General features: G+C 39.2%; 3 protein-coding genes across 5 annotated transcripts; 1 reads left to right on the top strand and 2 right to left on the bottom strand.

Moving 5' to 3' along the window:
• Positions 1 to 89: 89 nt before the first annotated feature.
• proser3 (proline and serine rich 3) lies at positions 90 to 12,454 on the top strand. 2 transcript variants are annotated; one of them, XM_017720829.2, is made up of 13 exons: positions 90 to 558; positions 651 to 759; positions 1,500 to 1,786; positions 2,039 to 2,187; positions 3,381 to 3,493; positions 4,515 to 4,600; positions 5,851 to 5,987; positions 6,420 to 6,625; positions 7,859 to 8,349; positions 9,417 to 9,627; positions 11,390 to 11,564; positions 11,969 to 12,050; positions 12,272 to 12,454. In XM_017720829.2, the coding sequence occupies exons 1-13, from the start codon at positions 548 to 550 to the stop codon at positions 12,309 to 12,311; spliced, it is 2,097 nt and encodes a 698-aa protein (XP_017576318.1). In that variant the 5' UTR covers positions 90 to 547; the 3' UTR covers positions 12,312 to 12,454. The 2 variants fall into 2 exon arrangements, with proteins under 2 accessions (XP_017576318.1, XP_037402744.1); XM_037546847.1 differs by having other exon boundaries at positions 103 to 158.
• Positions 12,363 to 16,570, bottom strand: hspb6 (heat shock protein, alpha-crystallin-related, b6). Its single transcript, XM_017720831.2, has 3 exons — positions 14,848 to 16,570; positions 14,412 to 14,534; positions 12,363 to 14,185 (listed from the first exon to the last, which is right to left on the bottom strand). Exons 1-3 carry the CDS (start codon positions 15,004 to 15,006, stop codon positions 14,018 to 14,020), a joined length of 450 nt encoding a protein of 149 aa, XP_017576320.1. The 5' UTR covers positions 15,007 to 16,570; the 3' UTR covers positions 12,363 to 14,017.
• Positions 16,571 to 17,409: 839 nt separating this feature from the next.
• Positions 17,410 to 20,192, bottom strand: psenen (presenilin enhancer, gamma-secretase subunit). 2 transcript variants are annotated; one of them, XM_017720863.1, is made up of 4 exons: positions 20,132 to 20,192; positions 19,429 to 19,495; positions 18,897 to 19,001; positions 17,410 to 17,855 (listed from the first exon to the last, which is right to left on the bottom strand). In XM_017720863.1, the coding sequence occupies exons 2-4, from the start codon at positions 19,487 to 19,489 to the stop codon at positions 17,716 to 17,718; spliced, it is 306 nt and encodes a 101-aa protein (XP_017576352.1). In that variant the 5' UTR covers positions 19,490 to 19,495; positions 20,132 to 20,192; the 3' UTR covers positions 17,410 to 17,715. The 2 variants fall into 2 exon arrangements, with proteins under 2 accessions (XP_017576352.1, XP_017576351.1); XM_017720862.2 differs by having other exon boundaries at positions 20,047 to 20,155.
• Between the last annotated feature and the right edge of the window lie 3,178 nt (positions 20,193 to 23,370).

Here is a 23,370-nt window from a genome sequence, read left to right on the forward strand (position 1 = left end):
AGGCGGTTCCTAATATCATTGGACGAAGTGTGTGTCAGTCAGCAGTCGCGCAATCTGATTGGCTGTTAGCGGTCCACTTAAACGTTGTAAACAAAATTCGAGTAGCTAGGAGATTGAAGTTTGTGCTTGGGGACGATGGTTCGGTTTAGTTTTTGAAGGTAGATGAATTTATTGTTCTGTAGCCACGTTTCATGATTTGATTTCGTATACAGAGCGTGAACTTTAGTCTTGTCTGTGGTGGTACTTTTGAAAGCCTAGTTCCATTAGCTAACTACAACAGTAGCGTAGTTAGTTAGCTAGCTGACCTAGCTGTTTGTGTTCAGTGATGCCGGAGCAAAGCGACCAGTTTACGTTATATTTTGGGTCTTAATTCATCCGCTGGCGTAAGACTGGTCAACCCAGATTCTCTGGAAACTTAAATGTAGGGAAAAGGCAACGATTGATGTCATATAACTGACCCTTAAAGCGACAACTGGGCACAATATGAACGCTCTTAGTTTCAGAAGGTAACGTTAATAGCTGAAAACAGGGAGTCGGGAATGCCATCATGCAATCCAGGTAAGGAAAAAGGCAAGGCGTATTTTGGGTAATAGTGATGTGAGATACACGTGAATACATATGATGTGGTAAACACAAATCTCTTCTTACAGTGATGCTGTTTTCATGAGACAGAATCCCTTTCCTCCAGAGCCTCTCTTGGCTAGAAGCCACTACAGTCCATCTCGAGCAAGGAAGACTTCCAAACAGCAGAAAAAGCTGGTAAGAGAAAAGCCTCGTACCTGCCTGTGTAAGTATGTATTTGTGTTGAATAGATCTTATTACCAGCAACTGTCTGTGCAGATGCAGGCAATATGACAAAAAACATATTATGACGCTTAAAGAAGTGTTTACTATACGCTATATTTATCACAATGTTTTATTTTTCTGGGGTTTTACTAGTTAGAACTGACAGAATGCATATGCATATGACATATGTGTCACGTCTCATATATACAAATACTATATTAAAAAAAAAAAAACAATAATTACATTGGTTTTTGTTCATTTCACAATCTGCACTGCACTTATTCCAGTTATGAGGACTAAGTATGCTCTGTTTACAATGAAACATGTAGTTGGTCTTTATGTAACTTCTAAGAATTGCTTTGAAAAGCAAATTGTGGTGTGCTGTGTTGTAATTTGTCACAGTTTGATAAAATCTGGTCATATTGCCCGACCCATGTGTGTTTCCGCGTTGCATAGTTTTTACTATTCAGAATAAACTAAATAACTAAAAATCAGTTTAGTTGTCAAACACCAATACTGATATACTGGTATTGATAATGTATCACCCATCACTGTGATTCAGTCAGAAATCTTGAAATTATAGTATTTAGCTGGTACCTTGATGCCCATGATTACAAATCGTGTCAGATTTCTGACTGAATCATCAAAAATCTGTATTCATGGACATTGTACCAGCTAAATGCTATATTTATGCATCTTCATGCTCTCTACAGGCCCTGAGCCCTGTCAGGTTTGGTGAGCTAGCCAGTTCTCCAGAGCCCCCTCCACAAACTACATCTCTTAGCCTGGAGGACCAGCACTTCCTTGAAGGGTCGCACCGTGTTGTTATCTGTCCTGTTCCCTCTGTGAAAGAGCGTCTGAGCTTTTCTGAGTCCTGGCCCTCCACTGATCTGGGTTCTTCTCGCGCCAGCGCTGGGGCCTCACCCTGCACAGAGCCTCAGCCTCCACAGTATCAACACAGAGCGACAAGTGAAATGCAAGAGCCTTCAGTCCTGGCAAAGTATGAGACATAGGGTGAAGCAGTGAATTAAATCTTCAAGAAGCTTGCTTAGGATGTGTTGTCTGTGATTTGGATTACAAGCAGCCTTTGAAAGGTTCTTTGTCAACATGATTCTGCTGGGGACAATGGTTGAAAAATGAAATTTCTGGAAAAAGTGTCTAAGATTTTGGCATGTATGGGTTCTGTTATTGCTTATTGTCTCGCTATATCAAGAGAGGTGTTTTTTTTTTTTTTTTTTTTAATTTCTCCTAGGTACATTGAACGTTTCCGTTATGGAAGGCCACAAAGCCGTGAGGAAAGACAGAGGTTCATGACTGGGCAACCATTTTGGTGTACATCTTCTTCCCCTCCACAATCATTCAGCTCCACTCCCACCCAGACACCTAAGGAACGCTTGAGAGGTGCGTTACATGTTAATGGTGCTGCTCAGCACAACCAGGCCTAGCATTATACCATAAGGCAGTTACCATTTGCTGTTTAAAAGTTTGTTTATGCATTTTTTTTTATGTTTACCACGTTTGGTGCTTCTGAGCTTCTTTGTACAGTTTGAACTTCTACCTGTTGCTAAACATCATACTGTCTTATATCTATGTAGAGGGTAAAGAGACAGAACAAGAGCCCTAAGACTTCCTTTAACCCACTGAGATTGAATGAAATAGGAAGTAGACTTCAACAAGAAGGAGAACGACACTCAGTTCAAATGTCAAATGAAATTAGGAAGAAACTGCATATCTCTTTACTCAATGCGCAACTCTCAGAATGCAACTTGCATTAGTTTCACTATTAAATAAGACTGAAAACGTCACTGTTTCCAAGCAATGAGCAGTTTAGAAGCTGTAGTAAAACTTTCTGCATAATTCAGATGTTGAGGTCCAAACAGATTCATTTAGTCATTGTTGGCAAACTGATCGGCTATGATTTCTGGTGGTGATAGAAACCAGCCACCTACATCACAAATATAGGTGTTTTATTTGCTGTTCAAAATGAACACTGAACCTACATGTGTACTTTATTATATGCGTTTTATATGCAGTGTAGTGTAAGGGTAACTCTCCGAGGTGGAGGTGTTTTCTTTAGGTCCTGTTTTTGCCTTATGCCATTCATGTCCCTCTGTGACCTGAATGTGTTTGTGTGGTTTTTTTTTGTTTGTTTTTTTTTTTAAAAGCATTTTAGGCCAAAACCTTATCTTAGAACTATTATAGAATATATTCTCATGACCATTTTTTGAAAAAGCTTTCAAAGGCATTACATGCTCTAGAGGTCTGGCTTCTCTCACCAGTTGTTCTGCAAAATTCTGATAGAATTTTTTTCTAGAAATGCATTTCACATCAAGCCACTCTGATTGTCTGATTGGCAGAGAGTGAATTTTTTTCATGTGCCCACTATGAATTATTTCATAGTAATAAAATGATATAGCAAAGAGGAAACACTGATTACAACAGAAGACTATAAACATTTCATCAAATTCTCACACTGTGACATCCTTCCTGCACAGTACAGCTGAAGACAAAGGTGTGCAGGAAAGCCAAAAAAGAAATAATACTTCTGTGTGAGCTCTGAGTGTGTTTGCTGCTTTTCTTTACTGTTTTGACAGGGCCTTTTGACTGTGGAAATGACCTGGTGGACAGCATGCACAGTCCACCCGAATGGTCTCAGCCCAACGCTTCTCTGTCACCCACCAGAGGCCTGCTTGACCTAAGCGTACTTGTAAGGGCTTCACACGTTCTTCCTTTTTCTTGCATGAGCTCTTTTCGGATGAGCTTGCAGGTTGTGAAACTGCGTGGAAGTCAAAAGGTTCTCTGTTTCCCTGAAGCAGTACCTTCTGTTTATAGTAGATACCTAGGGCTTTTGATTACTCACAGTGTAGTGCACATCCTGTGTAGGATGCCTGTAACCAACTTCCCTTTTCAATTTGCTTGAGTAAAGCTGCGGTTATAACAAGATTATCATTTGCATTCTCTCCTCACATGCTTCACACTTCAGAATACGGTGGCTGAATGGTGCCTTCTAGTGGCAGTAGACCAGAAAGCTTCTTCCTTAAATGTCCTTTGTTTGGAGGATAGCTTTAGTATTCTGTTTTGTTTAAAGGAAGAAGTTCTTCTTGCTTCACTTGCACCTCGTGGTTTCATTGCTCAGTGTCACACTGTTATATTTATGAATTCCTCACAGACAGCGCCAAGTTGTTATGCAGCACATCATTAGGGCTTGCTGGTTAGCATGCCTGCGTTCGTCTTAAGAGAGAATTTTATGTTTGTGAATTAAGTGTTTGGTGGATGTCGACTTGGGTTCTTGCTAATCTGGTGTTGATGCAAATTCTTAGACTTATTATTTAGTAATTACCTAGCAAATAATGCAATCTGGCATTTAAAGAAGTTAAATGATAAGAGTTAAAGAATGGTTAAAGAACTTTTGAATGTGAGCAAGACTTGCATATAGTTATGAAGCATGTTGTGCTGCCCATCTTTCCACTGTAGGACATCATGCAAAGTAACCATTCAGTGAAATGTGGTTTATTTACCATATGTAACCTAAGCAGTTAAATTTTTTAATCTCCAAAAGTCATAAGTACAGATATGTCAATAGGCAAGCAGTGCAAACTAAAATATAAAATGTATGATATGCATGACGAAATTCAGGCAGCATGCAGTATTCCACACAGACGAATAGCCTTGTAGTTGATGGCATAGGTCTATAAACCTGATGGTTGCTCTTTCTTTCTGCTTTCCAGGCCTTGTCTGAGTCCTCCCGCTGTGAGCCAGGAGAGCCAGAGATACTGCAGCTCCAGCAGAGAGCCAGCAGGCTTCTGCAGAAGAGGTACGATACACAGAGCTCTTAACTAAGTAAACACAGAACCTCTTGGACTAAATGGTAGCACTGAAAGAGCAAATTGATAAATCTTCAAAATGTTTCAGGGTCTAATTTATAAAGGAGAGATTTTTTTTTATTTGTTTAACTGATGCAAATAATAATATGAAGCAAGTATTCATCAATCAGCAATTGTTATGGCAGACAAAGTTTACAGGCTTTTTATTTATTTGTTTGTTTGTTTGTTCATTTTATTTATTGGCTGATATTATTCCTTTTTTTTTACCCTAAAGCTTAGATTGTATGAGCTAAATGAACACCTGAAACGCACTAGCACATTTCCAGTACTTTCTGATAGACCAGGTTGCAATAAGAAAAATAGCACTGTTTGCTCTTTAATGGGACAACCTTGAATTTTAAATTCTGGCTCAGCTAAACCTGCTTGTTTTGAATTTTTAATATTTGTGATGTCACTAAAACCATGCGTTTACATTAAAGGCTTACAGCAGCTCAGGCCTGCCTATTCACACTAAAGTTCAGCCTGCACTGCTTTTTCAATGGCGCTCAATGAGGACCGAACTTGTTTGCTTATTTTCAGTCTTTAAGGCACAGTAACGAAAAGCAGCTTGCTTAATTCTTGTGGATTCTATCTTGAAAGATGACTATTTTTGGTGCATCGTATACAGTGGATTTGTACCATCACAAATCATACACTGCACGTGGAAGATTTGTCAGGATTTGTCAGGCTCTCAATACTGGAAGGCATGTGACTGAAAAAAGCACGATCAGCTCTGCACCCAGAATAGGATCAAACAATGTGAATGTGTCAGTGTGGCCTGTGTTAGGAATATTTATATGCATGAGGTAGGCCAACTAAAACCACAGTGTATTTTACACTATAACTATGTTGTGACTGGATGAGCTTTTTGTAGTCATAAAAGATAAAGCACCCTTGATTGTAGAATTGATGTTGCTAATAGATCAGATATATTATTAAATTGTTTGCTAAGGAAACATTTAGATCATTTGAGGCGTCAAAGCTGTGCTAGTACAGTGATAGTCCTTCTGTTAAACTTAAGAATTCTAATGCAGTACATATGTCTTCTCGGAGACAGACCTGAACATCTATTTATGTTGCTAATCATTAGATCATTAGTCAGCTGTTTTTTTTTTTTTTTTTTTCCCCTTCCTTTAGTGCTTGACCACAGTTACATTAATAGTTGTAGCAGTTTTCTCATGGGACCTGTGGTCTTTTTCAGTGAGAACTCTCTCAGCAGTGGCTCTAGTCTTATACCCATCAGCTCTGAGGGCCTGGGCTGCTCTGATTTCTCCTCTCCTGTAACAGCTGATGAGCCAGTCCGAAGGCCCATAGTGCCCAGCTTAATGGACTCCAACTGTAAGTTGTATATCCCACTCATTAAAACGTCAGCACTAAGAGGTGCACACTTTACTGAAAGTATTATTTCTCTCTTTTCTCCTTTGTCAGTGTCCTGCATAGTCTTATAAAATCATAGTGGCTGCATAGTGTGACTTCCTCTTTCACAGACGGAGCACCATAATTCTGACCCAGCTGAATTAAGCAATTCTAAAGAATCATGTAAACACAGCTTTAAACTCTTGATCTCTCGACCCATGCATCTGGGAGCCTCTTCCTATTCAATCTTCTCTTTTTTTAAATCTACTTCCTTCCTGAGTAAGATGATCAGCATTCAAAGCTTGAATACAGTACAAGTGTTGATTGGCATAAGAGTCCCTGAGGATGAGAATGAAGGCCTTTGTTCTAAATGATAGTTTTCTGCAGCCAAAATTTTCCATGTGTCTCCACTAGTGCTATCAACACCCAGCGTGTCTGGAAGAGACCCCTTTGCTGCTCCCTCTGCTCTGGGCACCAGGGGTTCATGCATTCGCCCTGAGGATGACATCCTGTTTCAGTGGCGCTTGAGGAGGAAGATGGAGCAGGCCAGGCAGTTGCCTGAGACATCCTCCCATAGTACAGCTTTTCATCAGCCTTTATTGAGCAGGCTAGCACTGCAGGTACATCAACACTACAAATTCAGCATTGTAAAATATTTCCCCTTTTATATTTATGTTACTTGTACCAACACATACAGTACCAGTCAGAAGACCAGATGTGGGTAGAGAAGGCTAAACCCATACCCATACTAAATTAAAACATTTAGCTAATTCTTAAAAGGAGCTTTGGTGAAATACTGACTCAAGTAAAAGTACTTTTTAGAGAATGGAGTAACTTGTAGAACTGCAGCAGAGCTTTGTGGACGATCAAGCACCTATCAGCAGAGGAACTGAAGTTTGTTGGGCTCTATTTTCACTTTTTTAATGCACTTTTGGGCTTAGATAAACTGATAAACCTCAAAGCTGTATGTGATTAATCATGAAAGCAGTACATTTGCTGTCATAAACATAACAGAATGGAATTAATAGTTAAGAGTTGTGCATTAGTGTAACCAAGTAAAAAGCAGATTACTTTCCTCGCTTCATACTTAAGTAGACATAAAATCATTGTCATTAGAACTCAGAAATACAATAAAGGTTTTCCTTAATTTTACCTTTTTCTACATTTTAGTATAATAAAGAGCGAATTGAACCAAAAAAGTGACCAAAAAGTATTCAATAAATCTCATGGAAGCAACTTAAAATTAATGTTATTTGTTATGTCATGTAATGTAGCAGCATGCAGCATTGCAGGCCCTCTTCGTTTGAAGAAGAATTCATTCCTCTATTAGTGTTCTAGTATACTTTGGCAAGTACATCACCATTTGGAATCTGTGTGGCACTCAACAAATCCCAGGCTGATAAATACATCTATTTTATAGCATTGGTGTTAGAGCACTCACATCACTTGTTTGAGATTTTGTCTTTGTTGAAGAATTAATTCAGCAGAAAAAATTCTTATCCCTAAGTATTCACTCTGAAGTGGAGGTGCCACAATGCATCATCGGAAGGGAGTTTTCCTTTAGCTTGTCTTTAAACTCTGACTTTAGAGCACCACTGTAAGAGATGAGTAGGTATGTCAACAACAGATGTCACAATAGATAAACTTTTCATTTTGGCCAGATTATTACTTTAAGCATAAGCCTTTTAGATCAATGTCTTTAAAGCTATAGCCAGATGTGTCTAAACATGTCAATTAGGTGCTGTAGGTGAGATCACTTTGGCTTTACTGTAATGTTCTAATGTATGCTATGATGTGTTCTCTAGAAATTCTACAATGTTATCAGTCTTTGCATCTTTTCTGCATCTTCACAGCCCCACCCTGCCTCTACTGATCCTCAAAAGGCTGGCTTTTCTTTCACACCTGTACCTGTAGAGACTGGCCCTGCAAGCACCGCTGCTGCATGTCCAGCTCTTCAGCCAGCACTTTGTGTCTCCAGCGCAACCATCTGTAAACTCCAGCCTGAGACCAGCATCCCAACTCATCATAATTCCATTACCTGCAGTGGCTCAGTTCTGTTTCCCCAGCCTGCCAGGGAAAGAGCCATTCTTGAGCCACGGGCCTCCAATAGCCCTCAACAAGCCCATCTGTGCGTACAGGGCAACTCCTCAGAGAGCTCAGTGGAGCGCTGCAGTGAGCATCACACTGCCTCCTCACAGTCACCACAGCCCTCTGAAAACACAGGAGGAGAATGGCATGGCCGCCCATATGGAGAGAACATGCTGGCTAAGGCCAAGACCAGGCAAGGGGTGGTAAATGGCATGAAAACAGGAGCAACGTCCAGCCGAAAGAAGAAATCCTACCGGTACACCTGCTGTTTTAGCCATGTTTTCTTTTAGCACCATTTTACCAGATTAGATGCACTGAGAACACTCCGGTTTACAGTCAAGTCCTTAAAAATAAAGCAATGACTCCATGCAGTGACTCTAAAAATGTACCTCTCACCCTAAATTATGAATTATGAAGCACAAAATACGACAATGGAGACCCCGGACTGTTGAGCAACTGAAGTTGTACATCAAGCAAGAATAGGAAAGAATTTCACCTACAAAGCTTCAACAATTAGCATCCTCAGTTCCAACGCTTATTGAGTGTTGTTAGAAGGAAAGGTGATGTAACACAGTGGTAAACATGCCCCTGTCCCAACTTCTTTGGAACGTATTGCAGGCATCAAATTCAAAATGAGTGAATATTTGCAAAAAACAAAGTTTATCCATTTGAACATTAAATATCTTGTCTTTGTAGTGTATTCAGTTGAATATAGGTTGAAAGGGATTTGCAAATCATCGTATTCTGTTTTTATTTATGTTTTACACAACGTCCCAACTTCATTGGAATTGGGGTTGTAATTACAGATAAATTATAGATAAAAAGATTACAGATAAAGCCTTCAATGTTGCTCCTTCTAATGGTTTTATTTTTGTGGTTTGAGTCAGGCATGTGGTGATTTTGGGCCTGCTATCATCATAATGCAAAACTAATGGCAATAAGCTTCGAGTACAGTTACCTACATTTGCCTTGTAGCTCAAAACTAAAGAAGCAAACTTTGTGTGGTTTTAATGTCCTTTTACACAAACATTCTGGTTAACAGGAGGCTTTCCTACTAGCCTAGATGCAAAGCCACCAAGAGGTGTGAGAAAGCCTGCTAAACACACAGTACAATGAGCTACATAGTAGATTAGATAAGACAGAGGACACTAGCATACAACAATACACACAAAATAAATACTGTCAGATACAACAGCAGTAATAGTTATTGAGGAGTAGGATTGTACCAAATCAACTGTTAGTAGGTATAATTTAGTAATGTAACATGTTTACCTTTTTACTGATTGTATTGCACAAACTGAGCAGCACAGTTTGTTTCTATAGGCATGAGGGAGGTGAACGTGGTGTTGAGGGGAAGCAACACATTGCCAAACCCAGCAGTAGACGTGCCAGAGGTCAAGATGGGGTCAGCTGCAAGGCCAAAGAATCCAGCTCAGAAAATAAGCGGCACAATGTGGGTCAAGGCTCAACAAGAGGCGTTCGGTCAGGAGATCGCGCTCCGCCCCCTTCACCCATACACAACACTCTGGGACAGGTCAGTGTGTTATCTTCATGTTTCTGAACAGCGCATTTGCTGGAAAAATTACACAAAATGAATAAGTTGAACAGCTATTGATGTGGTATTGGTATGTTCCTGGGACTTTCCTGTGTATTAGCCTTAACGTCACTGATTGAGTTAGAATCACAGATTTGGTCATTCTAGGCTGATGTCGATATCTGATGTACATTTCTGATACAGATTTGTTTTGTTTGTTTATTTGCTGAGAAAAGTGTTAATATTTTTATAAACAAAATTTATAGAATATTAATAATGAGATATACACTCACCAGCCACTTTATTAGGTACACCTTGCTAGTAAAAGGTTGGACCCAGTTTTGCCTTCAGAACTGCTTTAAATCTTCGTCATACTTTTAACAAGGTGTTGGAAACGTTCCTCAGAGATTTTGGTGGTTATTTGAATTACTGTTGCCTTTCTATCATCTGGAACCAGTCTGCCCATTCTCCTCTGACCTCTCACATCAACAAGGCATTTTGGTCCACACAACTGACCGCTCACTGGATATTTTCTCTTTTTCGGACCGTTCTCTGTAAATCCTAGAGATGGTTGTGTGTGAAAATCCCAGCAGATCAGCAGTTTCTGAAATACTCAGACCAGCCCATCTGGCACCAACAACCATGCAACATTCAAAGTCACTTAAATCCCCTTTCTTCCCCCCATTCTGATGCTCGGTCTGCACTTCAGCAAGTTGTCTTGACCACCTCTACATGCCTAAATGTACTGAGTTGTAGCCATGTGATTGGCTGATTAGCTGTTTGTGTTAACAAGCAACTGAACCGGTGTACCCAATAAAGTGGTGTGCGTGCGTGCGTGCGTGCGTGCGTGCGTGCATACATACATACATACATACATACATACATACATACATACATACGATAAATGGTGATTTTCTGCATGTTAGTGTGTTTGTTTAACCATTTTCAAACCTCTCCTCGAGGAAGCCCAGTATTACAGTATTATATGTATTTGAAAAGCAACTCCTGGTTTGACCAATCAGTGCTTCATTAAATTGTGCTCATGATGTAATTGATGATATTAACAAGTCTCTGTGGTGGCTGTGAAGGTGTCAAGGAAAAATATGAACCCAAGAAATTCTTGTTATTTTTTTTTTTTTTTTTTTTTTAATGTTTATTTGAATTATGAATATGACTTTATTCTAATGGTTAGGGTTATTGTGATAAACTCAATGCTGAGGTAAATTGTTTAAAAATTGGCTTAGATGCCTAAAACATTCACACAGTACTGTAAATATTTATAATACATAGAAATTTGTACTGAATTCACCTGGATTTGCATTATGTGATGTTTCTTTACAGAGGATTACAAATGGAGTAAAATTTAACAAAATACATTTCTAGTCTGATGATATCGTATCATGTAGACCAGAGTCCTCTAAACGATAAACAAATCATCAAATATCAGTTTGAAACATCAGTCAAATCTAAACATGTTATTTCACAATTTTTCAACAATTATCTGCTGATAGACACATGATCCTTGCATCACTGTGCATGCCTTTCATACCTTTTATTTAACAATACAGTTTAGAACGCAGTTTTTTCCAGGAACATTCAGACAGGGCTTGACTGTTTTAAGTTGCTTTCAGGCAGTAATTGATTTACCACACTCTGGGTCTTGCATACTTTTACAGTGTGAAGCTCACTTCAGCATTATGAAGTGAAAGATCTTTACAGTCATCTGTCTTATAAGTGTCTTTCTTGGCCATTACTATTACAGGTTGTGTCTGAGGTGCTGTTTCCAGCAACTGATTCATCAACCCAATCTAGAACCCCATGTTCCTCAGATTCTGCAAAATACACACCCCCTGCCCCTTCACAGTCCCCTGTGCCCGCTAAGCCAAGCATGCCACAGCCGTCTGAGGTAATAGGTCAGCTGATGCAAGAAGCACAAGGTAGGAAATTTTTGACAATTAACTCTTGTCTCTCATTAGTGATGTTATGTGGTCAGTATGTAAGGTCATCACTGAGCAGAGTTTAGTATGTCTAGCCTCCACCTGTTAAACAGCTGACTTCTGTGTTCTTTAAACAGCTGTTTCGATGCCGTTGTACTTGCATAGTTGTAATACCAGTGTATAATAGTTCCAGTGCAAGCACAATATGTAACATAAGCATAAATACTGGGTGAGTGAATACAAATACTTTTTACACTACAATAAACTAGTGGGTTAATGCTAAAAATGATCTTTTTTTCAGGATAGTTTTAGAAAATGTTATTAGAGCTAAATGGATAATGAACAAAAGCATGCATAAAATGATTCTATAGTACATATAATATTAAATGTGCTTCCCAATACAGACTCGGATGGGTTGGAATTTGAAGATGACCCCTTACTCTTAGTTCTTCGTCGGCAGAGAACGTTGGTGAAGGAGCAACTCTGGTAAGGAAAAAAAAATTTCCGTAATAATCTCTAATCACATGGACTTAAAGCACAAGCATCTGATTTCCTTATACATTTACAAACATTCTGACAAGGAATGTTCAACTAATGGACTTTGACCTCCTGTGTAAAATGTATTGAACTCTGTGATCTCTCTCTCTCTGTCTCTGTCTCTGTCTCTGTCTCTGTCTCTGTCTCTGTCTCTGTCTCTCTCTCTCTAGTGAGGTTGACAGGATGTTGGAAGAACTCCATGAGGACTGATGTTTACTGTGAACTTGGGAAAGGAACGATGCACTTAAACACACAATCATGTTTATTCTTGGAAGTCAGTGCATTTATTTAGTGAAATACATTTCTGTGAAGATAATTACATTGTAAATAAACTGCTTTGGAAAAAAAATATATATTTAAAGACTTTTTCAGTGTATTGAACAGATTCATGCACAGAATGCTAACTCACACCCAACACTTACAAAACAAACCATTATTTAGCAAAATATACAGTCCTGAACTCATCACACGTCAGTTAATAATGTAACTGGTGAGTCTGAGGAGTCCATTGTCTTTGATATGTGCAAACATTGTCAGTAAACAAATGATTAGAATGCTCAGATCATGTTGAAAATTGAGATGGATTATGATCAGAAGGCTTCATCAGTCCTGAAAGCCTAACTGCATGAAAATGCTAGAACAAAAAGGATTAATGTTGTGTAGTTTGGCTTGCCATCAAGTATGTTTGGAATTGGCTCGGGGAGAGTTGGTCTGTTTTACTTCATCCATTTGAGTGTGGGTGAAAGCTCAGGGGGGAAAAATGACAGAAATAGTGGCAAGTTGAATTGTTGGCATGTCTCCCCATCAGTGCCTCTATACCATGAAGGGAAACATGTATTCAGACACTTTTGTTATTGTTATTTAATATACCTCCAGCTCATAATATCCACAAATAGACACAGTGTCTTTTGACTGTAATTATAAATATTAACCATAAAAAGTATGTATTCATAAGCATGAAAATGTTTAAACATATGTTTTTTAAAAAAAGAAAAAAATCAATGCTGAAAAAAAAATATTGCACAAGATTTTGCTGTTGCTTGTGAAGGTTTCATGCAACGAGTAGCAATCATGGTGAAGACAAGGGAGCCTCCTAAAGTTCTCCAAGCCAACATTATCAAACAGCACTCGAATAGGAAAGCACTGTAAACACACCCGGATGGGTGCGCCACACAAGATTTCACAGTGCTGTCTCTGACTAATGTTAAAGAAGGTCAAATAGAAGCCAAGAGTCATTTGAAAAGCATTAACCTGAAAGCCACAGGAACAACAGTTGCAAAAAGAACAATAAGTAATAAACCCCTACACCCCACACCTACTCTCAAAAAGAATTACAAAGAGACATGAGTATTTACAATTCAGAAATCTTTTGGAACGACATACTCTGGTCCGACAAAAGCAGAACTCCTCCTATGCTTGGAGAAAGGAGGTTGCACATATAATCCCAAGGACAACGTACCTACAGTGAAGTCTGCAGTGGGGAGCATCATGATATTCAACAAGACCATCATCCCAACCATACAGCCAACTCAAGACTACTAAAAAGGTGAAGGTGCCTAGATAATGTCCTCGAATTCTATTGAAAATGTATGGAGGATTATGAAATTGCTTGTCCATCAGAGGGACCTTTTGTGACCTTGAGGAGCTGAGGACTGTTTTCAAAGAGGAATGAACTATAACTGAACCACAATGCTGCCAACAGCAAATCCCTTCTTACCACAGATGTCTCAAAGGTGTAATTACTAACAATGACCTTGCAACACAGCACTGCTGTCATTAATTTAAACTTTTTGTTTATGCTTACCTACGTTATCAAAGTCAAAAAACAAAGTGTGTATAAATTTAAAGCGGGTATATGAACTGGAAAACACCAAAAGGTCTGAATAGCTGTTCCCTCAGCGTATGTGTCTGATTACTCATGGGCTAGAGTGTGTGAGTGGTCCGGAGGCTTCGCCTTGTAGCAGGGGTGCAGAAATCATGAGCATTCCTTCCGGAGACATTGCCGACTGCAGGGCCATGATGTCCACTCCATCAGGGATGCGGAAGCGTCGGTTAAACTGCCGGGTCACCAGCCCTGATCCATTCTAGGGCCAAATTATTACACAGAATTATAGCACCATGTTTTCCATCTAGGTTTTTAATCCAATTATGATGCTAGAATGTCGGTGCTGTAGGTTTCTATAGATAAGATCACAGTTCAGCGAATGACTTTCTACAGCATGTTTAGCTGATCGTACATCAACAATACAGAGAATATGAATAGCTGAATCGGACAGCTGTCGAAAGACAAACACACAGGGAATCACTGACCTTTTTCTGCTCATGTTTTCCTTCCACCACAACATAATTCCCTGTGACTTTGACCAGGAGTTCCTCAGGGCTGAAGTGCTTTACGTCAAGTTGCACTGCAAATCCATTGTGGTCACAAACAACCTGAATACAAAACGTAAAGAACTGCTTGGACAAGTTCACTCTCACACATTGTAACGTGATAAATGTCTAATGACTTTTGTTTGTTTTTTTTAATACATAAATAAAAGTTCCAAAAGGGTTTGGCATAGAGGAACCACTTTTAGTTTCATAAGAAACTTTCAGTGGAGACTCTGAAACTAATCAATTGAAAGATTCTTTAGGAAACCAAAAGCAGTTTTTCTATGGCATCACCCTAGGAAACCCTTTTGCCATCTTTATTTTTAAGAGATTAGGCTCCGTATTAATATTTGGAGGTACCTGGTAACATACTAACCTGTGCGGCACCAGCATGCTCAGTAACTGGAAGCAGCAGTTCAACAGGAGTCCATGAGGCAGTTTTTTGGGTCCCGTTCAGGTGAGGCAGCAAGGGGGGCAGTACACGGTCCCAAGGGATCCCACCAAAGGGCAGTGTATGAGGTAAATCAAAATCCATTCCTCCTCTGCAGTGAAATAGCAGGAATGAAAAGAGAAGGCAGAGGAAAATAACTGAAAATAACAGGCCAGGAAGTCCTACACTGGCTGCTGCAGCCCTTCAGCACAGTGAAGAACTGTGATCGGTCTCTCTGTTGTGGGGTGGTTTATATAGCTTCCTAGCTCCACGCCCCCATCCCCTTGGCAAAACAATCTGCATGGAGCTAAATGTTGTTTTGGAAATGCCTGGCCTAGGTCCATGACACCTGGGGCCACCAATGGGGTGTGAGATCAGGCTCAGGTGCAGCTTAAACCTCTCACTTGTCCACTTTGTCCTTTTATGTAAGATCAGCTTATTATATTCCTCAGAACATAAGTGTGAACATGATGACAAAGACCTGGATTTCATCATGGATCAATTACACTAAGGTACATTTTGAAGGTTTTGCTGGGACAGATACATAAGCTATGTGCTGTCCAATGTCACAGAGTTAGGGGGGCGGTTTTCACGTGGAAAGCCACTAGTACTTTTGACTTCTTGTCTTATGTTTGGTGGGCTATAAATAAGTTCAAAGCACTGGGAACAGAGCGAACAGAGAACACATTGCATCCCACATGGTGAGGCACGTGTGACAAAAACATGTTCCCACCCTTTTAACCTCTACCATGACATATGAAACCTCAGTGCACATTTCCAGGCCTTCAACCTTCCACTGCTGGTTTCCAGTTACGTCATTATGGGAGCGCTGCCCATTGCCCACAGATAAGGGTACCTTCTATGGCAAAATGATTTTATACAGATGTAAAAAACAGGTGATCATGTTTCAAATAATATCTTAACTGCTTATAGGCAGGGCTATAAAATTACATAATCTGTCCCTGCAAAGCTTAATCTGGTTACTTTTGCCACCAACCACTGGTATTTTCTGGTAGATTAGAAATCTGGTATCTCAACACTGAATGTGTGTTAGGGATTACTTGGGACTGTGAGAAACAGAAAATTCAACCAACGTCTAAGACTGAACTTGGGAGGTGTGGAAAGACCACCTGCAGATTTCTTTTAAAGACTGAAAGCAAAAAGAGTGGAAGTCATATTAAAGACATTAAATGGGCTGCACTCTAGACGCATGTATATTTAGTCGCTGAGGCTTCTATGTATCTTTCTGCTTTTTCCTGAAACTGAAAAATGAATAACTTGTACGTAAACGTTCTGCCTGGAAATGAAATAAACTGACTGATTTTTTCCCCCAGTACTGTATCACATCTGTATCTTCACAAATCTGGTCAGTGATGTTTGGAATTAGAGACACCTACAGTCAAGGACTGGTTTAGGGGCAGAAAAAGGCCTGAACTCAAAGCAAAAAAAGGGAACAGGAACTCCATAAAGATGGGAACTATACAAATCTGTAATACGTTTCAAATCACAAATCATGATGCGTTCTGAGGAAGGAATGAAAACCATTATGCTGACATTATCATATCACAACCTAAGAGCATAGCAGACCAAGTTAGAACTGCAGCACAGTGAGGTGTCTTCAAATTAAACCCTTAAACTTTAAGCTAATCCATTCAGTTACTCATCATAAGACTTTTTTTTCAGTAACTATTCAGAATTATGCATGTTGCTACTGTACATTTGTGTATATATGCATATACATATATACATTTTTCAGTTTTTGACCATTTGAAGTTGTCCTTTACATGGCATCAAAAATTCATGATGAATGGACCAAAACAAATTGGGGAGAAAAAAGTCAGGTTCCATTGACTTACATTAAAAGTACATTATGTTTATTCCTACTCATGTAAAGTTGCCATTTTGGAGATACTGGGTTTTGTTCTGACACTGGCACTGGCTATATTCACAACACCATTAATCATCTTCTCATAATCACTAGCTAGTCATAACTTGGAAAAACAGCAATGCCCAAATGCCAGAGTGTAAACCTCATTAGTCACTTTCATTTACTTGCAGAAGCACTGCTGATGGGAAACATGTTCTGTCTGCCATCACTGTGACTGCAGGCTACTAAAAACAGTACCCACTAAGATCACAGGGGGAGGGGGGCGCAGAATTTGCTCGAAAGCGAGATTGAGTTTCAAAACAGGCGCCTGTGAAGGGTTACACATAAAAGCAGGGCTTCGTTTCTAGATATTAGAGGGTCTGGTATTTTTGGCAGGTTGTGAGGATTATGAGATTATGGTTGTCTATGTAAATTAGGTGTGTGAGTACAATCGGTGCTTGTCACTCATGTCCTATCATGTTGCTAAGGGTCAAACGCATTCCTTCATATTTCTGCGTTTTACACAATGATAAAAAAAATTATATATTATATATTAATAATTATATATAAGTATAAATGTGCATGAATTGTTCTGGTTTTATTTTGTTAAGACACTGTTTACAAGATAAAAACAGAAGAACTACAGATTGAACGAATTTATTCCATTATCATCAATACAGAGAGAAAAACAACAGTTTTTAATACAGTATGTAACATTATCTATTCCTGGACAATTTCTCAGTGGCTGAACTTTAGAGTGTAGTGTCTTCCCAGTCTGTGGGGCAAGTTGTTTTATCAGTTTACCACGGTCAAAATTTTCATTTTAATGCCAACCTACTTTGTTACCACCAGTGGGGTTATTAGTTGGTAACAAACCATATGCAAATGGGATTTTAAAAAAAATGTAAAAAAAAAAAAAGAAGAAGAAGAAAAGAGATTTTATCTCCTCATGGCGTCCCAAGTGGAATAGTGAATGAAATATAGTCAGCCACTTCTCCCCACTGCGCTCTGAAATGCTGGAAAATGCTGATCCACGTCGTCAGCACAGCTACCCACAGCAACAGCCCCAGCGCTGACCGCTTCACATCTGTAAGGAGCACAAAGCTTTAAAGGTTGGCTTCTCAGACAGGCATTAAACCAAGTACTGGACTAAACTTTTAGATATGAAGCACCTCCTGAAGTGGCTTGTAACTCAGTCACTCACATTTAGCAGGTTTAATTCTCCACAAGGGGAGCCATTAGCATAAAACAGCTTTTGATGCTTCACATGAGCATCAGAGGCACTGTGTTGTTCTTTTAATGGAGAATCTCCCATCAGAATGTTGTGTGATCCAAGATTAGGCTTCACACCCGTCTGGAAATCCACCCCCAAATGTTCCACAAATATGTAGACGCTTCACAAACTAACATCTTTATTACTAGTATCTTTTTATTATAATGTATGTAATAATAGCTTAAAAGTTAGAAGGTGTTTATCATGGTGTGTTGGTACACAAGTTTGGACTCACTTGTTGTATTATCAATCTATGCAATTATATATAAAATAAAGACCAAATGTAGATTTAAATATCAGACATCAAAATGTATGTTAGATGATTTGTATGGCAGTTCAAGAAGCTAAATAATATAAGTATTTATTGAGTTTTTTTTTTACAAAGTTAAAAGTGGAACTAAGACCACAAACTGCACAACACTGTATAAAATATTCTTTTTTTATTATTATTTACATTAATCTCTCTAAACTAAGCGTATCCAGAAATGACAGTTTTCTACAATGTTTTTTTTGTCATTTTTCAGTTTTTGACATCATTTGAAAGAACTTGTCGTCCCACATATTGTGTGTAAATTTAATGACGAATGGACCAAAATAAATGACCCAAAATGACTTGGAAAGACGTCTGGTTCCATTGACTTACATTAAAAGTGGAGTAGGTTTTTTCCTTCTCCTGTAAAGTTCTTATTTTGGAGACACAAGGTTTTGTTCCGACAACAGCGATACGTGTCCATATAGAACGTAAATATGCCAGGCAGGCATATTATGGCTTAGCTGTAACAGTTAGCTCCAATCATTTAAACGTCAATCTCAATGAAACCGAAAGAAAGCCGTGATAAATGCTGTCGTTCTTACACGTCTTGATCTGTGGTTGTTCTGTGTAGGCAGGTTTTACAAAGGCTTCTTTGAAGAACCACACGACATTAACCAGCCACAGGAAAGGGAGAAATGCAAAACCACCTGTGGGGGACAAGCAAGAAGAAATTAAAAGATGTGGCAAACATGTAATGTGTTCTACACATAACAGCTACTGAAAGCTGAATTATTTAGCATGTATGTTTCATGTACGTTTCTTACTGTAACAAGAACGCTAACGAGCTGTCAAGGACACACTGCCTTACAAACGTTTTCATACTGCACAGAAATTTTGGTCATTCCAGTTTTAGACCCCAGGTTTCAGTTTCAGCCTAGATGCTCACTGAAAAGACTGCACAGAGTACAGATGCAGTGCGCACGAACAAGCTTCGTACATTCAACGTGATGGAAAGAAACAGATTAAATGGCCGTTTTCAGAGCATTATAGTTGTAACAAATTGAAAAATGTGAATATTTAATGTTTTGCTGTGAGTTTAGCTATACAAATAAAAAACCGTGTAAAAAGAAATACCTAGATAATATTTCCTGCACAGACTTAGCTTCTCCTCATTGGGAATACGCTCCAAATTCATGATTTCCTGAAAAATATTCAAAAAACAGAGTTAAAACATTATTTGGCAGCAAATGACAGCAGGCTACGTTTTTTTTGCAATAGCAACATGATTACAACTTTGCTGCCACCTGTCTGCGAAGGGCAATACTACCAAAATACACCAGCAACTGTCTGGCAGCAGTAGATCAGACATAATACGGCTTTTCTCCGCGGTTTTTAGTGAAGTGGCGATGTTCGCTCGCCCCCTTCATTCTGACGGAAAACCAAAACTACAGAGATCGAAACGACTTGGTGTAGAAACCGAACCCGAATCGCAGCTGACAAAGACTCGGCGTGTTTACTTAATTTCTACAGGGCGATGGGAAGCGTATTCTGACTGAAATGACCAGGTTTCTCATCATTTCCCCACCAAGCCCTGAGAGCGGCTGACGGACCTGGCGAGCTGCTCTTTGTATTCCAGCGAGCGAACCCGACGGCGGCTAGCACGCCTTGCTAACAACAGCCAGTCGTTTTAGAAATGTTTTCTTTGCCTCCTGAAATATTTAACGGCGGTGTTCGGTAAACAACAATAAATACCTTTTATGTCGATCTCGAATCGAGGAGCAACTAGTTAGAAAAAGGGCATTTGAGCATGAAAATGGCTTTTGCGACGGAGAAATACCTAACATCCGCTTCCTCGTGATCGATGCGTCATGACGTCAATCTTTATGGTCGCCTCTGCCTCATGGTAATTGTAGTTTCTTACCAAGTAACCCGGACCTGAATTTAATGCGTTAACCTGCAGTAAATTATTTAATGTTGTTTCTTTGTAAGACTCTGCATACATTTCTTTCTCTCTCATTGCTGGATATATATATATATATATATATATATATATATATATATATATATATATATATATATATATATATATATATATATATATATATATATATATATATATAAAGCCAGCATCGATAATGCAGTTATCAACAAACAAATCAGAGTTATGACTGGCAGAGGTTTTAGCCAGCAGGGTGGAAAGACTCACATATATGGTGTATTGGATGTGCATCACAACCTGGCACTGCATGGTTTTGCTTTGGGACCACCCGACACTGTATTTGGTGGATTAAGAGTGGCACCCTAGTTAGTCCTCTGGGTCCTCCATCTGCACAGAGTACCCCTCCAGAGCCCTTCTGACACCCCTCAGCAGCTTCAGACTTCTTTTAACACCCCATAGTGACCCAGGAGGATGGCAACAGCAAAAGGTCACAGCGGACAGCCCAGCAATCAAGCTCAGAAAAATGCCAGATACCCCCTCAGGCTGAAAGCTTGCTAAGAGAATGGGGGTCAGTGTGGGATCTGAGCATGCCTAGTTCAAAGAAAAAAATAGGATGTTCAAGAATTGTTTTTGCATGTTAGTTTAGGGTTATGTTCTCTAGCATTTATTTCTCTCTGTAAATTTAGCTAGGACTCTTATTGTGGAGGGTGGGGCTAGGAACTACCTCAGGCTGTGTGTGTGTGTGTGTGTGTGTGTGTGTGTGTGTGTGTGTGTGTGTGTGTGTGTGTGTGTGTGTGTGTGAACTGAGAGAGAGGAAGAGTGAGCTAAGGCATAAAGTGACTTCTCTCGTTGTTCTCTGTTTACAGAGTTTAAATATTTCGAGTTGTCTAGAGTTGTTATTATTTTATATTAAAACATATTTATTAAATATTAAATATATTTTACAAATATATTTAAAGTAAAAAATAAATTTCAGCTTCACAATTTAACCCATCCGTGCAGTGAAACAGCACATACTAGTGAACAAACACACACTAGGGGGCAGTGAGCACACTTGCCCAAAGCGGTGGTCAGCCCTATCTGCAGTGCCTGGGGAGCAGTTGGGGGTTAGGTGTCTTGCTCAAGGCACTTCAGTCATGTACTGTCAGCTCAGGGGATCAAACCAGTGACCTTCCAGTCACAAGGCTGGTTCCCTAACTAGAAACAAAAAACACAAAATGCACCTTTAAAATAATCATTCCATTTATAGAAGATAAAGATTCATACAAAACCTACATCACCCATGTAAAAATTGCCCCCCTTAAACCTAATAAGTGGTTGTGGCAGCAGCAACAACTGCAATCAAACATTTGCAATAACTTGCAATGAGTCTTCTACACCACCATGGAGGAATTTTGGCCCACTTTTTTTGCAGAATTGTTTTAATTGGACTACATTTGAGGGTTTTAGAGCATGAACTGCCTGTTTAACATCTTGCCACAGCATCTAAATGAGGTTCTTATGATGGAATGCTGTCTTAGTTTCATGCAAGATGTAACGGGATCCATGTCTTCCAAAACCTTCCACTTTTGACTCATCAGTCCAGAGGATTATATCCTAAAAGTCTTGGGGCTCACCGAGGCTTTATGTTCTTTTTGGTCAGCAGTGCTTTGCATTGACCTTGTGAGGCCTGCAATTCTCCAGATGTTTACCTGCTTCTTTTCTGACCTCCTGGAGGAGTTGTTGATGCACTCTTGGTGCAATTTTGGTAGGCTGGTCACTCCTGGGAAGGTTCACCACTATTCCAAGTTTTCTCCATTAGTGGATAATGGCTCTCACTGTGGTTCGCTGGAGTCCCAGAGTCTTAGCAATGGCTTTGTAACTCTGTCCAGACATTTAAATTACTTTGTTTCTGTAATCCATATGTGAATCTCTTTAGAAGGTGGCATCATGTGCTGCTTTTTAAGATCTTCTAGTCTGTTTCACATCGCCACACAGGTTCTACTTAAGTGATGTTTAGATTCAACAGGTCTGGCAGTAATCATGCTGTGGCTCGTCACTTTCAACCCAATAGTCAATTACATTTAGGTTGATTTAGTAGCTAAGGGGGCAATTACTTTTTCACGCAGGGACATGTGCATTTCTTCTTCCTTCAATAAATAAAATCATCGTTTAAACACAGCATTTTGTGTTTACCTAGGACGCTTATCTAATTTTAGTAGTTTTCATTACATGTTGGTTTGGAAAAAGTATTTTAGCAGCATTTGACCTTACTTCACATTAAATACCAACACTTTCTGTCTCCTCTGTCTGTGTTTCTCTTTGTGTTTGTTTAGCTCATTTTCAGTATTTTATTAGAGCTCTAGTTTATGATGAAATTATATATATATATATATATATATATATATATATATATATATATATATATATATATATATATGGTGTCCCCTAAAAACTGACTTCATTTGAGATGTGAATATCCGAGTAACTGCATGAAATTAAATAGGCTTCATGTTGAATAACACAAGATTTCACAGCTTCACAAATGTTCAGTACGCGCACCGCCTGTGATCCGACACACATTAAGTCGGTGGTGCAGCTCCTGCCAACTTTATTTTAATTTTTTTTGTGCCATGTTCAAATCTGCTTTCCAGGTGGTGCATTTTTATTGATTTTTCTCAAAAATGCATGCTGCACACTCTTGTTTGACTGTGTTCGGGCATATTCTAACACACAAAATGCCTTTTCATTTCTAGTGAACGCCATTCTTCAACCTGAAAAAAAAAATTACATTAAAAAAAAAATTTAGACCTTTTGAGGGAGAATTGTTATTACATATAACATGCCATTTATATGTTATTTATATATATATATATATATATATATATATATATATATATATATATATATATATATATATATATAAGAATGTTTAAGAATAAAATCGAAAATCTTGCTATCGCATCGAACCTGAAGATCATCGTTGCCCCCCTATAACAGCCTTTTTTGGGGGTTGTTTTAAACAGGAAACTGAAGCGGTCTCTGCGCGCGTTCATGTCATTTCATTTCACGCTGCACTGCAAACACGGCCTCCATTTCCCAGAGAGCTTCAGCGGCCGACACCCCCCGCCCTCCTCCTCCCACCGACCTGGCGCTTC

This window comes from Pygocentrus nattereri, chromosome 17 (genome assembly GCF_015220715.1).
Source record: "Pygocentrus nattereri isolate fPygNat1 chromosome 17, fPygNat1.pri, whole genome shotgun sequence".
Taxonomy (NCBI): Eukaryota; Metazoa; Chordata; class Actinopteri; order Characiformes; family Serrasalmidae; genus Pygocentrus; species Pygocentrus nattereri.